This window comes from Xyrauchen texanus, chromosome 33 (genome assembly GCF_025860055.1).
Source record: "Xyrauchen texanus isolate HMW12.3.18 chromosome 33, RBS_HiC_50CHRs, whole genome shotgun sequence".
NCBI lineage: Eukaryota > Metazoa > Chordata > Actinopteri > Cypriniformes > Catostomidae > Xyrauchen > Xyrauchen texanus.
This window is the reverse complement of record NC_068308.1, coordinates 11,329,427-11,346,558: the sequence shown is the minus strand read 5'-3', so window position 1 is coordinate 11,346,558 and position 17,132 is coordinate 11,329,427. Positions and strand designations below refer to the sequence as shown.

At 37.0% G+C, this 17,132-nt stretch overlaps 1 protein-coding gene across 1 annotated transcript; it reads right to left on the bottom strand.

The window, feature by feature from the left end:
* Positions 1-4,699: 4,699 nt before the first annotated feature.
* On the bottom strand, positions 4,700-15,719 carry LOC127627082 (sarcoplasmic reticulum histidine-rich calcium-binding protein-like). The gene is made up of 6 exons (XM_052103320.1): positions 14,670-15,719; positions 11,669-11,769; positions 6,979-7,047; positions 6,407-6,461; positions 5,382-5,418; positions 4,700-5,211 (listed from the first exon to the last, which is right to left on the bottom strand). Exons 1-6 carry the CDS (start codon positions 15,535-15,537, stop codon positions 5,190-5,192), a joined length of 1,152 nt encoding a protein of 383 aa, XP_051959280.1. The 5' UTR covers positions 15,538-15,719; the 3' UTR covers positions 4,700-5,189.
* Positions 15,720-17,132: the final 1,413 nt, after the last annotated feature.

Genomic DNA, 17,132 nt, shown 5'->3' with positions numbered 1-17,132 from the left:
TAGTCTCTGTCAGAGCTCGCTGTCCATCGACTGAACACTTGTGAGGCGCACGGCGATACTGAAATGAGCGTAGTTGTCTTAGCGCTTAAAGCGTAGTTATCTTGTGCTGGAGGCGGTCATATGCAAACGCTGGTACGTCACTTCTAACCATGAATCCAGAACGAGCTGTATTTTGAGCTTGATTAAATAAATGATTCGTTTAGAATGGGGAGGACGTCTTAAAATATTAAACTTGCAGGACGTTTTAATGATACAAAGACCTCCTATATACCAAAAGATCAAGGCAAATTTGGTTTCTCATGTCATGACCCCTTTAACACTTTGCCTGTACCAGATCTCTGCTGATCCGTATTGGTTCCATGAAGATGGTCCATACCTAGGCGCGGATTAACGCACAGGCTTACATAGGCTGGAGACTAGGGGCCCTACGTATGCAGGGGCCCTGGGTTGGCCAGACAATTTTGTTTTATTTTAAATTTACTTCAGCGCAAACAAAAAAGACCCTCATTGGCCCATAAGAAACATAAAAAAAAATAAAAAATAAGCAAGTGATTGGATAGTTGTGATTTGGGTCACATCTGTCCAATCAGCTGCTGGTCAAGTCATTGTTATTGCTAGACGGCATAGCGGCAAAATATCCGAAAGAAAGTGCGATAGTGGAGCACAAAAACGGAAAATACAAAGGTTAAAGGAATAACGTGACCAAGATATACTGAAAAAAAATCCCTAAATTGACTGTATACTTCAAGATCTGCAGAAGAAATCTTCACACAAGGAGCAGCCTATGGGCCCCTGAACCCCTTAATACACCTCTGTCCATACCACTGCTTCATTACAGGGAGGGGTGGTCAGAGAGCCATTGTAGTGATAGTACTTGGTGAGCCCTTTAAGAGCTGATCCATAGAAAAGAGCTTCATAAATCTAACTTTGTTTCCTAGCTTAGAAATCAGAAAACAGCTGGAAAATATCTTAAGCTTTGCGAATACTCAAAAACACCCAGGTCAGGCCAAAGCACATCCCTGTAGACAGTTCTGCAAATATATTAAATATTTTGGTTAAGAATTTATAACGGTTAGCCAAAAATGCCCTCACAGAGCATGTGTACATGTGCAGTCTCACACCAATTATACTTAAGCAGACAACGTGTAAGGTGACGTAATTGGCTTAAATGGCTTTCTTTTTTCATGTCATTAATGGTTAAAGCAAAAAAGTATTGACAGTTGTAGATTTTTGTCCATTGCCTTGATTTTGCTTTATATGTAAACAACTTGACTCTTAGAGGCTAATCCACTGTGTGCATGTGTTGTGCACATGCCTATATACATTTTGATGTCAAAAACAGAATAACCCAAGGATATCAAATCTCATGTAAATGTGATTTTCTTCTGTTGTCTGATTTTGTCTGTAAATGCACTCAAAATATTGTGCACAACTACCAGTGTTACGTGGTGCATGGAAATACTGAATTTTTTTAAATGTATCAGTTACATTTCTCCATATTTCACTTCATCAGTCATATGAAGTCATAGGGACTACTTTTATGGAGCTGTTATTGTGCTTTTGTAACACACCAGCAGGATGAACACAGGAGCAGACGGAAACGTAACAGCAGGAGTGTGTACTCCAGTGCAGTTTACTTTGATTGCAGCAGGAACATGAAACAGAATTCCAACAAACAACCCTCAATGAGGAAACAAGAGCAAACAAGAGGGCTTAAATAGACTGACAAGGAAAACGCATGACAAAGACAACCAATGACAAGACTAAACTAATAACAAGATAACAAGACTACGAAACAGGGACCAATAACAGAACAGAACTGATACAATACAATAAACCAATGAGAACTGGACACATGAACATGAGGGAAACAGGATATCACTTGACAAGACAAGGAATACGCAGAACTTCACACTAAAAGTCTCTAAATACACCTAGTGACCTCTAGTGGCCGCTAGGGCAAATGTCCCAGGTGCAGCAACTTATTTGTCCTTTTTTTTTAGCTTGAATTAAAAAATAACAGCATGCAAGTTTGGAACGACATAAAGGTGAGCAAATAATGACAGAAAATTCATTTTTAGGACAGCTATTCCTTTATTCTATTCTGTGTGCATGTAAAAAAAAGTAAATAACCAAAGATTCAGAAATGTTTAAAACATATTTGATTATAATGATTATATGAAAATGCACGGTAATATTGCTCACCACAGCCAAAGTAGCACCAATCTAAAATGAAATTAAAAAGAAAGCAAGGTCAGCTCTACGGTATTAACTGCTTCAGGCAACACTTTTCCAAATATGAAATGTAATGCCTGGCTTTTATGTGAGTCTGTGGTCAAGTAGAGACATAATGGAATAGTTCACCCAAAAATTGCTCACTTACCCTGATGCCATCCCAGATGTGTCTTTCTTCAGCAAAACACAAATGAAGATTATTAGAAGATAGATCTCCGTCAGGCCCTTATTTTGGATGTACACAGGTGCCAGCTCTTTGACGGTCCAAAAGTCAAATTTAGGCGGCATAAAAGTAATCCATGCAACTTCAGTTAATCAGAGAATGTCTTCTGAAATGAATACTTTTATGGAAGAAACAAGTCATATGTAAAACGTTTTTCACATTAAATCGGAGATAAATGCATCTAAAACCCTAATAATCTGAAGTACTAACTATCTACTAACTAACCAGTAGAACAAACTAGTGGAATAGTTTAAACAATTCTAAGTGAAGTTCAGGAAAAATGTAAATATGTGATTTTGATAAACCAAAAAAAAAAAAAAAGGTATAATAAAGATGATGCATAATATGCATAGTGAAAACGATTAAAATAATTGTTTGCTTCACTGATTTCATTAGGGCTAGAAATGTTGTTGATGTGCTGACATGATGGGGATCATAAAGAATTTAACGATTCCAATCCTGGTTCCAATTTCTCTTAAGGATTCCGGTTCCTTAACAGCTCCATTAATGATTCCAGTGATGATTCTTTTAGTACTTTTGATGAAGAATTATTTGGAAATATGAAATACAATTCTTGTTGCATTTACTAACCTGTGCAGTCTGTTGCCAAATGATGAGATCATTTCAATTTCTTCAGAGCAGATATAACAAATAAAAAGAAATATTTAAAACACTTCTTTTAAATTGTGTTCGCAGACATTTTAGAGGCATACATGCAATACAACAATTTATCTTAACTATGATTTAAATACAAATTCTAAGCAATCAAGAAATGTGATTAGAATATTTAATTTATAAATTTATTCTGTCATAAAATTCTACTCATAACAACAAACTTTGTGTAACCTATCTTTAACTACTTTAAGCAGGGGTGTAGATTCTAGGGGGATGTGGGGAATCACATTTATTGATACCATGATCAATGGAAACACTGTGTTAATCTAATGTTGTACTTCAGGCTTGTGAGGTTTTAAATGTGCACTCAGTCATTTTTTCCTCATTAAAAAGTTTCATTCCTAAAAACATGAATTGTAATTTTGCAATATAGTAGGAAATCATGACCACTCACATTAAAATGAAGACGCATATCAGTAACCTTATAAAAGCTGTTTTATTCTACATGGAAAGGGTCTGCACATGGGGCAGCCATGTTAGAATCACTCATTGATTAAAGTAATCATGACTGACTGTGAATACAACATTTCTACTGAACTTGATTTTAAATGATGCTGCATCCAAGCCACTAGATGTCAGTCCAAGTCCAAGATGAATAAAGACAAATGTTACTGAGTGCACCTTTAACAGTTCTTATTTCATTTTAAGTTGGACATTTATAACTTGCACATCAGTATAAGAATAATTCAGTAACAACTCCGTCTGATGTAGAGGGTAGAGGGCAGCACTGCAGCGTAAAATTGAACATGCAGGAACCATTAACAGAACCGAATTTCATGAAAATCACATGGTTCCGGTATTTATTTATTTTTAAATGGAACCATTCTGGACAAGAATCGGTTATCGGTACCAAAGCCACATTGTTATACAAATGCTTATAGTCTTTGTATATACAAATTTTTTGCAAAGTCTACAAATGATTCTAAATCTTTATTGCTGTAATATTTTATATACACCGTATACTTTGTAAAACCAGAGATTATTTAGCAGAGATGGGCCACTTCTATTAAAATAAATGGGAGAAATTGGAACACTCAACCAAGGAGCTCTGAGCGCCCAACGGTCAACTGATGTAGAAAGGAAGTCTCACCTTACAGGTAAAAGAGCCAATCACCTTTTAGATACAGACATTACTTGTCAATTAACTTTAGAATACGCATTAGCCATACAAGCTGGGAAAATTGCATTTTCTTTGCATAATACGAGGTAAAGAAACACAGTTTATGATTCCAGTATTGTCAGATTGTATTGCTGATTTGAAATATGTTCTTTGATCGTATTCTTGACCAACCGTTTTTAAGATTTTGGTCTTTCTCCATTCAAGTAGATTGGAGCTGCACTAGCATGACTGGAAATAGCTTCCCAAGAGCATTCCAAAGATGGCCGACAGTGGACTGACTTACAAGAAAGACTTTAGCAAAACTTAATTTGACTATGTGAAATTAATGCAAAGTAAAGCACTAGTGTAAGTACATCCAAACATGCATACATGAATTAATCTAGTTTCTTCACTACAAATGGAGGCTTCCTGTGTTGTGTATTTATATAATATGCAAGTATTTATTCAACACACACTTACAAATTATACCCATTTATTTATTTGAATTGCTTAATCTGAAACCAGTATGAGTATACAGTTACAGACAGCACTGACACAAATTCTTTACAATTAGGATTGATCTGAATGTTTATTTTTTCAATATTTCTATATTGTTGTTTCATATCGTTGGTCTGTAAACATAGATATCTATTATAAATGACAATAATTACTAATGTAGTCTTATATAAGAACCTTTGCACTGAATCTTCAGGATTTGCTTTTATTTATTTAATGCAGTCTGTAAAGTCACCATTATGTGCCTGTTAATGGTAAACATTAAAGTCCTGGGAGTAAGTTCCCCAGTTATATCTAGGATTAGGTTGTCCAAATTTGCTCCCATAGTTGGACACAAAGCAAACATTCCTAGATCTTGCTAACCGAACTTCCAATAGGCCTACAAGTGTATGGATTGACTGCTAGTCTGTCGTTCCGCTGTTCAGCACAAGAGAAGAGTATTCAGAGTAATGTGCTCACAGTCCTGTGAGGTAACGTGGAGGACAAGCACAGAGGAGGTGAGAAGGGAAAAAAGAGAGAAAAGGAGGGAATGAGTCAACAGCCTTAACCTATACTAATAAATGTATAAATATAATTTATAACATGGTCATTCTGCTAAGATATTAGGGTGTTGGGCAGATTTGGTGTGCTTACTGGTAGAGAGAACCGCTCACTATGTCAATAATCCCTCCTAAAAACAAACAAAAGTCAAACATTGTTCCAGTAAAATCACTCTAAAAGATGAAAAACAATCATATAAATTACATATTGCTGAAATATTTGGTATTTAGATCAGTTTTAAATGTGTTATATAATTTTCCAAATCTTTGAAACTGGTTGATGGTTTCATCTAAACAGTACAGTTAGTACTAAAATACTTTTTAAAATTCTCTACTTGTAAAGTCATAGTTTGTTTAAGAGCATTTCATCTTGAAAGCATCACATCCTAATTAACATCTTCTAAACATATCACAAATTTTCTTTGGTAAAATCGCCGAGAATAATAATAAGTGACTCTGGGTAATGTAGCTTTTAGCATCGGCTCGACCAGTGGTGCGAACAGAAGCATGTTCTATCAGCATCATGGAGACCCCGGTTCGGATACCGCATTGAAACCAGAAAGTAACCGCTTTTACATAATCAGTGACAAGCGTATTTTCGAAGGTTGCATTTTTCACTCTAACACACATTTTACTCCACTGGTGGTTAGGTTTAGGTTTGGGGTTTAGGTTGGTGGTACAGTTTATAAAATATGCATTCCTCTTCACTGTATTACAGCCTGTACAGCACAAAATACCTTGCTTCACAACTTGTTTGTGGACATTTCACCTGGAGAATGGAGCTCACATGTGCCCATGAGCCCAACAACAGTTACCGTTTTGGCCACTGGGGCAGTGCTTCTCATTTTGGTAAGTAGAGACCGATTTTAGCTAAAGAAAAGCCAACCTTTTGTTTCCAATTTCACTAGTTCACTGTCTTATGTCATATTGCTGTTTCTGCTATTTTGTAAAGACAATAATGGCCTCAAAGCTGTGCATCAGAATCCCCACGGTGATGAGTATCTTATTGCTTTATTTCACTGCATTTTAGGTGGGTATGCTATTTTAGTAATTTAACGTGTAGTTCATACTAGTCCAGTTTTTCAGACATTTGTTTCACTGATGTTTGAATCATCATACCTGGCTGGCAGACTGTCTCACAGATAACAGGACAAACGTAGCAGTAGGAACAATGCTGTCAAGGGAGAAACGAAACAGTTCAGTGAGTACATGTTTTGTATTTCCTAATTTAAAATGCATATTATGACTTATGACCAGTATGGCTGGCTTTACTAAGCTGGACAAAACATCACTGGCTTAACTAATGGCCTGTGTTTGGGTGGGACTACTTTTTTGGCCAAACAATGGCAGATGGGGTAGTGTTTGTAACTTTTTTGTAACAGTCATTATTTTGTGAGTTTCTGTGCCACTATTGGCACCAAATGAAATTGCAAAAAATAATGATTATTATGATTATTATTTCCAAAAATGATTCCCAGGCTTCTACCACTCCTTCCTATTGCCTCATGTTCTCCATTGTTCATCCAAACAATTCCTTACACAACAAACTCATGCCATTGGTTGAGCCAGAAGTTGTCACGTTGGACCATTCAAATGAAACAGGGTTTTGAAACCAGTGTTTACTCTATATGGGAAGTTGACATACAAATTGGCTTATTTACAGTTATCCCTGTACATTGAACTACACTTACTTCACAGTGTTTGCAGTGAACTGATGCGTCTCCCTCCTCACAGGGACATTTATCACAGATACCACAGTGCTGAGAGGAGAAAGAGAGAGGCAGACAGAGATAGAGTGCTTTAAGTAAGGCTTCTCATTATCTCATTATTGGGAAAGCACAGAAAAGGAACACACCAAATCTATATTTCAGCAAGTTCATTGAAATAAGGTCCTGTTTCCATTAAATTTGATTGATAATGATTTTATGATGTAGAAGCAACATAGGAACATTCATTCTTTACTGAGGTGGAAACATACTATATGTAACTAATACTATATGTATGAGAGCTTAAACTACACCAGAGCTACAGTGGCCCCAAGCACTCTATTTTTAGCAAAACATTTCACAAAAAAAAAAAAAGAAAAGAAGTTTGATATACTTTATTAAAAAGCAATAGATATAGGTTATTTTTTTAAATAAAAAAAAAAAAGTATTTGAACACTTTCTGGTTGTCAGACATTAGTGGACCCTATCACTAGTTTTAACCATTGGTCTTTGTAATCGTGCATCAGATGGACAGTTTGTGGAGCGTCTCACTTTGGATGCATCTAAAACAACGGGGGGAAAAAGTAAAAAGAAAAGAAGCCTCTTCTTAATTCTGCACTTTATACTCTGGAATAGTGAAGTTAAAAATAAACTTGCTGCTAAAATTATATCCTTGTCCATTGTGAATATCTAGTGTAGCTGTGGGCGAAACACCGCCCACACAGAGGTCACTTCCAAATGGAGCAACTTCCACGAATCGCCTGTCAAAGTTCACCAAACCTGAACTCCACACAAAATCCACAGGTCCTTTTCATTTCTGAAACTGTGCATCCTCGTTTCCTTTTCTTGCTTCCTTTCCTCGTTTCCTAGCTCCTCCCTCTTAGGAAACGAGGAAAAGATGCAAGGATAGGACGAAGAGGATGGAGAAATCGAAGCAAGATGTATTTTTAAATTGGAATGTCCTGCTAACTCACATGTCACTTCAGAGCACTGTATATAAATATTATTTATATAATATTGTGTAGGTCCCCTTCGTGCCGCCAAAACAGCACCAACCCGCATCTTAGAATGCTGAGATGCGGGTTGGCGCTGAGATGTTATCTCAGAATAGCATTCAGAGAAAATATTCTTCTCCCCACAATTATACAGAGCGGTTATCTGAGTTACCGTAGACTTTGTCAGTTCAAATCAGTCTGGCCATTCTCTGTTGAACTCTCTCATCAACAAGGCGTTTCTGTCCACAGAACTGCCGCTCACTGGATGTTTTTTGTTTTTGGGACCATTCGGAGTAAATTTTAGAGAGTGTGAAAATCTAGCCATCTAGCCATAAATCATGCCACGGTCCAAATCACTGAGATCATTTTGATGGTTGATGTGAACATTAACTGAAGCTCCTGACCCGTATCTGCATGATTTTATGCACTGCTGCCACAAGATTGGCTGATTAGATAATCGCATGGATGATTGTTGGTGCCAGATGGGCTGGTTTGAGTATTTCTGTTACTGCTGATCTCCTGGGATTTTCACACACAACAGTCTCTAGAATTTACTTTGAATCGTGCCAAAAACTAAATATATCCTGTGAGTGGCAGGTCTACAGACAGAAACGCCTTGTTGATGAGAGAGGTCAACAGAGAATGGCCTGACTGGTTTGAATTGACAAAGTCTACAATAACTCAGATAACCGCTTTATCTTTAGTGTGTCAATAGGAAAAATACATTTTAGACTCCCAAACATTACTTTTGCATATAGAAAATATTAGAATAGAAGAACAGGGAGTTCTGCAAGAGTTGGCATTGCCCCCACAGAGTCCCCCACTGAACATTGAGTCAGTCTGAGATTAAATAAAGAGACAGAAGCAATTGAGACTGTGCTGAATTCTTCAAGAAGCTTGAAACATCCTGTCTGTAAACAACCAAGAAAAACTGTGTCCAGGTATTCCTAGGAGAATTGGGGCTGTTTTAAAGGCAAAGGTGGCCACAGCAAATATTGATTTAGATTTTTTATGTTTACTGGACTTTGTATGTTGTTAATTGATAAATTAAAGCTATTCATGGCATTTTTTTGAAGACATACTCACTATGCATCTTTTCACAAGTGCCTAAAACGTTTACTGTATATGCGATGACATCACTGTAATATATATATATACAGTTGAAGTCAGAAGTTTACATACACTTAGGTTGAAGTCATTAAAACAATTTTTTTTACCACTCCATAGATTTCATATTAGCAAACTATAGTTTTGGCAAGTTGTTAAGGGCATCTACTTTTCCAACAACTGTTTACAGAGAGATTGTTTCACATTTAATTGACTATATCATAATTCCAGTGGGCCAGAAGTTTACATGCACTAAGTTAACTGTGCCTTTAAGCAGCTTGGAAAATGAATGAATCAAAAATGTATCTGTTTGGCCATAATGACAATCGTTATGTTGAAAAAAGTCTTGCAAGCTGCTGAACACCATCCAAACCATGAAGTATGAGGGTGGCAGCATCATGTTGTGGGGTTGCTTTGCTGCAGGATGGACTGGTGCACTTCACAATATAGATTACATCATGAGGAAGGAAAATTATGTGGATATATTGAAGCAACATCTCAAGACATCAGCAAGGAAGTTGTGGCCCCAAGCATACCTCCAAAGTTGTGTCAAAATGTCTTAAGGACAACAAAGTCAAGGTATTGGAGTGGCCATCACAAAGCCCTGAACTCAATCCGATAGAAAATTTGTGTGCAGATCTGAAAAAGCGTGTGCGAGCAAGGAGGCCTACAAACCTGACTCAGTTACACCAGTTTCTGTCTGGAGAAATGGGCCACAATTCCAGCAACCTATTTTGAGAAGCTTGAGAAAGGCTACCCAAAACAATTGACCCAAATTAAACTATTTTAAGGCAATGCTACCAAATACTAACACAGTATATGTAAACTTCTGACCAGGGAGCGTAGCAGTCATTTTAAAAGTGTGGGGTACAGCTGTGAGTAGGTAGCTCACCTGCAGCTGAATCACATCAGTGCTGATATAGAGCTATATCGCACTCTTGCTCATGTGATATTGCTTAAATATAAGTATAATATACTTGTATTTGTAGTATTTTAAATATACAAGTATTGCAAATTAATTGCAATATTTTGCTAAATTCTGCAAAAATAAAGGGCATCTTGTGGAGCACTCTGTTTCAGTTTCAAACACACACTTGCTTCTGTTTCACACATGACAATAAAAGACTGAGCACAAGCTGGGACTGACTACATTATTTAATCAATAATGATAATTGTGTATGTGCACAATTAAATGTTTTACTCTGTGCTTGTGCATTGTGAGATTTAAATGTATTTTTTGTTTTTTTTAATGAATATATTTTTATGATTTTTTTTTCAATTGAAATTAGTTAGTTGCTGAATCAACGATCATAACATATTTTTTATCCTATAAAATGTGTATGACTACAGGCCTACAAAGAGATGTCAGTAGCGGTTTTAAGCATTATAAGAACAAAGCAAATCTAGAATTTCCCTACAATTTGTGAGTTGCGGAGCATGACTTTCATCAAAAGTTAACATTAATAGTCTTATAATAATTATTATGAGTTTCAATAACATCTGTACATTTACATGTATAAAAAAAGCATGTCTACAGTATCTATTGTTCTAAGAACACAGTAGATCAATCTTTTTTCCTACAGTTTGTCGACTGCATATCATCATAGAGGTCATAAATAGGAGCTGATGTATAGCTTTACATATTTAACACAGATCTAGTAATCTGCTTAAATTGGCATAAAAGATCCGATCAAACCAATCACCTCCCAAACATAATGTAAAAAGAATAACTTAATAAAGACTCATGCGCTGATATAAACACTTACAATGTGTGCTCAAAAGAAGGATTGTACTGTTTTGTTTTTCTGCAGTGCATTTCACGTAATGCTGCCAATCAAGAATGATGTGCCAATAAATAACTCTCGTTTGTGTGTTCTTCATCTCTAGATTATTATTAATTTAGAGCAACATCAGTGCAGATTAAAAAATGGATAAATGAGCTTTGTTGAAAGCAACTTAAATGAACGGAGCCACGATTAGACTGTTTGACTGACGGCCTATTATGAAAGGGAAGTTTCGGCTCATGAAACTCACCTGTGATTTGATGGATGGTTGCTCAATCAGCTCAAAGTAATAAAACGCAAAGAATATTGTATACAAATCTACCATTTGGACTTGGTATGGGTTTAGCTTGAAAAACTGCGGGGGACCAAATCACCTTTTTAAAGAGTGCGGGGGATATCTACACCCTTGCTTCTGACCCACTGGGAATGTGATGAAAGAAATAAAAGCTGAAATAAATAATTCTCTCTACAATTTTTCTGACATTTCACATTCTTAAAATAAAGTAGTGATTCTAACTGACCTAAGACAGGGAATGTTTTCTACGATTAAATGTCAGGGATTGTGAAAAAATTAGTTAAATGTATTTGGCTAAGGTGTATGTAAACTCACTTTAACTGTATATAGAATATATTTTATAGATCATTTGATGACATTTATACACACATTACTCATTCATACAGCTGGCTAGCCAGAGGGCCTTCAAATGTATGTAATTTCTTATGTCAGTAATGTAAGAGCTGTCAGAACTTTGCTCATCTTATATGTTGCTGGTCTGAAGGGTGGTTTACCTCACAGACCGAGCAAAGGTTACAGAAAGAGCCTGAACTGTACTCTGCATCTTCTGTGGGGGGCACTTCTTCCTCCTCTACATTTACCTCCTCAGCATCTTCTGTAAGTAAGGGAAAGATGAGTTTAAACAAATGATCTTTGTTAGTAATGGGTAAGGAAAGAATATGGACAAAGAATGACTTATGTTACTTGAACATAGTCCAAGTGAACATTTACAAAAGAGTATACACAAATAAAATGTAAATGCCAATATTCAGATTAACTTGTCATAAAGACCCAAGAAATAATTTGGGGTGGGACATAGCAATAGAGCATAAAGACATACTTAATGCCACAAAAACCTGATTTTGCTTTGATGGGGTCTGTACATAGTCATATGAGACTTTATTATACTATCAATTTATAGTAATTATATAATAACTATTGTGTTATGAACAATAATTAGCCTATAGCTTTATGATATGGGTTGGCCTCAACATCAAATCATTGTTTATTAGAATAAAGTCCATTAACCAATTAATTGCCATTACATTTGGTAAGACCATTACTCATCTGTCAGTGATAAAAGAAAAGCAAATGACAATTGAGTGTGTGCCACTGAGCACACATTGTTTAGTTGACACAGCAGCAATAAATGAACTGCAATAAGCCCGTAACTTTATCTTAGCGATTTGGAGGTAACATATCTTAGGATTCACCAGGGGTCATACAGACATGCAATACCCTGACAAATATATGCTGTGTGTTAGGTTCATGTCAACAGCATTCAACCAGAAAGGACTTAAAACGGCTGGAATATTTCAGCTGCTTTAGCTGTTCAGATATAGCGAGCTATTTTAGGGCTGAGGTTTGCCTTCACAGACCCACTGTGGGATATGCACATGACTTTCCATAGCTGACAGTTGCTCTTTCCCATAACCTAGTGAACTGCCTACGTAGCCATAACATGGTTATGCTCCAGATGCAAAGCCTGTTCAAAATTATTCCAATATAACTCCTTTTGGACAGATTGTAATTAGAATCAGAGACTGAAATACTGAATATGGCAGCTGTCAGAAACTGAAGTCCCACCTTACAGTTAAAAGATAGTATCTTGTCAGTTTACTTGAGAACATTCATGTGTATTAGCTGGACCAGCATGACATTTTTTTTTTTTAAAGTTATCTGAGCTAAAGAAGAAAAATGTATAACATGATTGTTGTCATGGTTTACTGCTGATTTGACAATTTTATATGATCGTAATCTTGACTAACTGGATTTCGGTCTTTACCCAATCAAATAGAAAGAAGCTGTTCTTGTATCCATAAAAAATGGTATCCCAGAGGTGTTAAGAACATCCGCAGAGTGGTCTTGACCTGCCTTGAAGGGACTTTGGTAGAATGCTTCATGGTGAAAGCAATTACGACAATCTTAGTGAGAAACTGGGCCAGGGTAGCTTAGTGGTAAAGATGCTGGCTACCACCCCTGGAGATCGCTAGTTCGAATCCCAGGGTCTGCTGAGTGACTCCAGCCAGGTCTCCTAAGCAACCAAATTGGCTCGGTTGCTAGGGAGGGTAGAGTCACATGGGGAAACCTCCTCATGGTCACTATAATGTGGTTTGTTCTCAGTTGTGGTGAGATGAGTGGGGATGCTATGTCTCCGTGGCAATGTGCTCAACAAGCCACGAGATAAGATGCACAGGTTGACGGTCTCAGACGCGGAGGCAACTGAGATTCGTTCTCCGCCACCCGGATTGAGGCGAATCACTACGCCACCTCGAGGACTTAAAAGCACATTGGGAATTGGGCATTCCAAATTGGGAGAAAAAGGGGAAGAAATCCAAAAAACTCAAATAAAATAATTCATTCAATACTGAAAAGTATAACTAAAATGAAATCTCATAGAAAATGTACTATTTTACCCAATATTTGTGTGTGATTTTTATTAGAGTATTATTAGACTTTCGGATTATTTTTCATATTCTAGCACCAAACAATATTTAAATTGATTGTAAGTCAAGTCTCTCGTGCACTTCACATGAGGAGCAATATATGAATGACACATCCTATGAGTTGCAGCCTATGTTGAGCATTCATCAGTCAGCAACAGTCACAGTCAAAACAATTATTTGGGTTAGGATGCCTTAAGGCTGGATTACATTACATGACTTTTAAAATCTGAATAGATTCTAAAAATGCTAGGTATTATACACCTACCGACTTTGTAAATGGCTAAAGATTAAAACTGTCCATCACACACTATACGGCTGAGGATCAAGCACCACCCAAAATACACACCCTTCCCTCTAAGAGCAACATAACAAATGTAAACAAACATGTATGAGAGAATTCTTCTTATTGTTGCTGCTACTCTGTATTCCGAATCGTGAAAGACACTGGCCCAACGCATTTGGTTGTGGTAATGGGTGGGAAGACGGGGTGAATATGGTCTCTAGAGACTGCATTACATGTTGTAGGTGAAGCTACACTTTGAGTGCCTGTTCGCCATATCCATTTCTTGAGCTTAGTCGCTCCACATACTAGTATAATTTTCATTGTCGGCTCATCATCTGACTTCAGATTTCAGTCATGGAGCATAATGTACAATGAGATTTCCTTTGTAGTCATGGATAGTCGGCTCAAAAATATCAAACATGTTTGACATTCTCTTACTAGATGGAACCATTTTCTGAGGGCAAGAAATCAGTCTGTACCCATCGTACACTATACAACTTTGGTGAAATCTGTCAACTACGACTGGCCCAAAATCTGCAGACTAGAGATGACTAACGCACACAAGCACCTTCCTTCGTAGGCAGTAGAGAGCAAGGCAGCTCACTAGATTTTGGAACAAAGCCAGAAATAATAGAGAAGTTTTGTTTTGAATACTCTCATATGCATGCTGATGGACCTTTACCTCTGAACCAAACTGCATGTAATAATTAAAAGTATTTGTGAACTGAGAAAGTTTGAATCTGGCTTAAGATAAAGAGGGTATTGAAAGATCAATTTAGTAATTACCTTCAATGTCATCCCCAGTGGTAACATTTACAGAATCTTCATCTTTCTCAGTCTCTCTAGCCTCCTGTTTTTCCTCAACTAGTCCTTCAACACCCTCTGATTGTTCTTCTTCCTCATCTTCCTCATCAGAATCCACATTATCTTCATCCTCATCAGCAGCAAACACTTCTACCTCTTCCTCTTCCTCAACTGGTGCTCTCTCCACCACCTCCTCTGCTGCTTTCTCCTCCTCTTCATTTGAGGCTCCTTCTGTTTCCTCATCATTCTCTGCTACTTCCTCCTCATCCTCCTCTTCATCTGTGTCTCCTTCAGTTTCCTCCTCATTCTCTGCTACGTCCTCCTCATCTTCCTCTTCATCTGTGGCTCCTTCAGTTTCCTCCTCATTCTCTGCTACATCCTCCTCATCCTCCTCTTCATCTGTGGCTCCTTTAGTTTCCTCCTCATTCTCTGCTACGTCCTCCTCGTCCTCCTCTTCATCTGTGGCTCCTTCAGTTTCCTCCTCATTCTCTGCTACTTCCTCCTCCTGTTCTTCGTCTTCAGTATTTTCCTCCACCTCTTTCATTTCCCCAGACACCCCTACCTCTACGTCACCAGCAGGAGCTTCCCATTCCTCTCCATCATCCTCTTCCTCTGCCTCCACATCTCCTCCTTCATCCTCTCCTGTGTCATCAGCGGCTTCCTCAGACGTGTTTCCAACCTCCTCATCATCAGCTGCATCCTCTTCCTTAACTTCAGTAATGTCCAAACCCCACAGTTCCTTAGCTTCCTCAGTTTGCAGCCCTTCTTCAGCCTGCACAGAATCCTTAAACGCTCCACTGCTAAACAGGACAATGAAAAGCCCTAGAAACCAACCACGTGAAGCTACCATTTTGCAGTTACTGACAAGTGCAACTAAAGCAGGAAAAAACAAACAGTCCTATTTAAAAACAATTGTGTCCACCCAAGAAGAGCAGATTTTAAGGAGTTAAACTGCAGCAAGATCACGTAGAGTCAAAGGCAAAAAGGAACCCGTGATCTGTTGGATCTTCTAGAGAGAATTAGAAAGAGTTAGTTGATTGCCAGAGAGGGGGTTGGCCTCTGTTGTTTGGTCACATGTACCCTGACACCATTCAGAGGACAGTGTGGAACAGAGGAACATACTGAGATGATTGACAGGGCCACATGCGCAATACAGGCTTCTAATGTCCTTTATTACATCTTTGTCTATGTGAGTGTTTGGGTTGGAGAGAAAGTGAGATAAACAAGATCTGACGAGATATGTCAATATCAGACGAATATGGGAGTGGTTGGAAGGCACAAATAAGCTTTAGGACCAACACCAGACAAATGCAGTGAAATCTACCCCATTTTGACCATTCTCAGGCCTGGCAAGGTCTGGCAGGTGGGTGTGAAGCTATATAAAGAGGCTCTCAAAAGCAGCCGTACATTGCATGATCTGACCTTCAATAGATCTCTCAGCTGCTGAAACTCCATCCCACTCTCTCTCTCTCTCTCTCTCTCTCTGTCTTTCCCTATACACAGTCCTTTTCGAAAGGGCACCTATATCCATTTTGCTGATCATACACTTTTGCCTTTGGTCTCTATATCTGTTACATGCTTTTCAATTAAATGGATTAGTATTTACTTTGTAAATTAATTTCACATCCAAAAACCCCTCTCAACAATAGAAATTCTCTTTAATGGGTTCTCATTTTGATTCTCAGCCTTATTTGTCTAACAGTATGTACTTTTACAGCCCCATCATTTAGGCTCAATGATCTCCTTACTGATGCCAAACATTATATTATATTATATTATATTATATTATATTATATTATATTATATTATATTGAAGGCTGTCGATTTAACACATGATATGGAAATAAACCAAACAATATTTTGACAGTAACACTTTACAGTAAGGTTCCATTTGTTCACATTAGCGAATACTTTAGCATTCATTAATCTTAGTTAATGCTAATTTCAACATAAGAGTAATACATTTTAAGATGTTTTTGTTACAAAATTAATGCTCTATGAACTAACAATGAACAATAGTATTTTTATTAACAAAGATTCATAAATTAAGAAAAAAAAAAATATATATATATATATATATATTGTTAGATCATGATGACTAATGCATTAACTAATGTTGAAGAATTGAAACTTACTGTAAAGTATTACCCAATTTTGAGTTCTGCAGACGCTTTTAGTATTGTCTATTCAATGTTTAACTCATCTACATCAATAATGTGAGTTTTTTTTTTTAGCATAATTTAATATAATTTATTATATATTTATAATAATTGATTATTATAATGAATTATCTTTATTTGTGGACCTTTTCAGCAAATGTTGATAAGTGATTATTTGCAATACATTTTATTAATAAATCTCCATATCATGTAATTCATTGATTCAAAATGTTATTCCATTGACAGACCTAATTATATTTGTTAAAATTGAGCTTAGTTATAGATA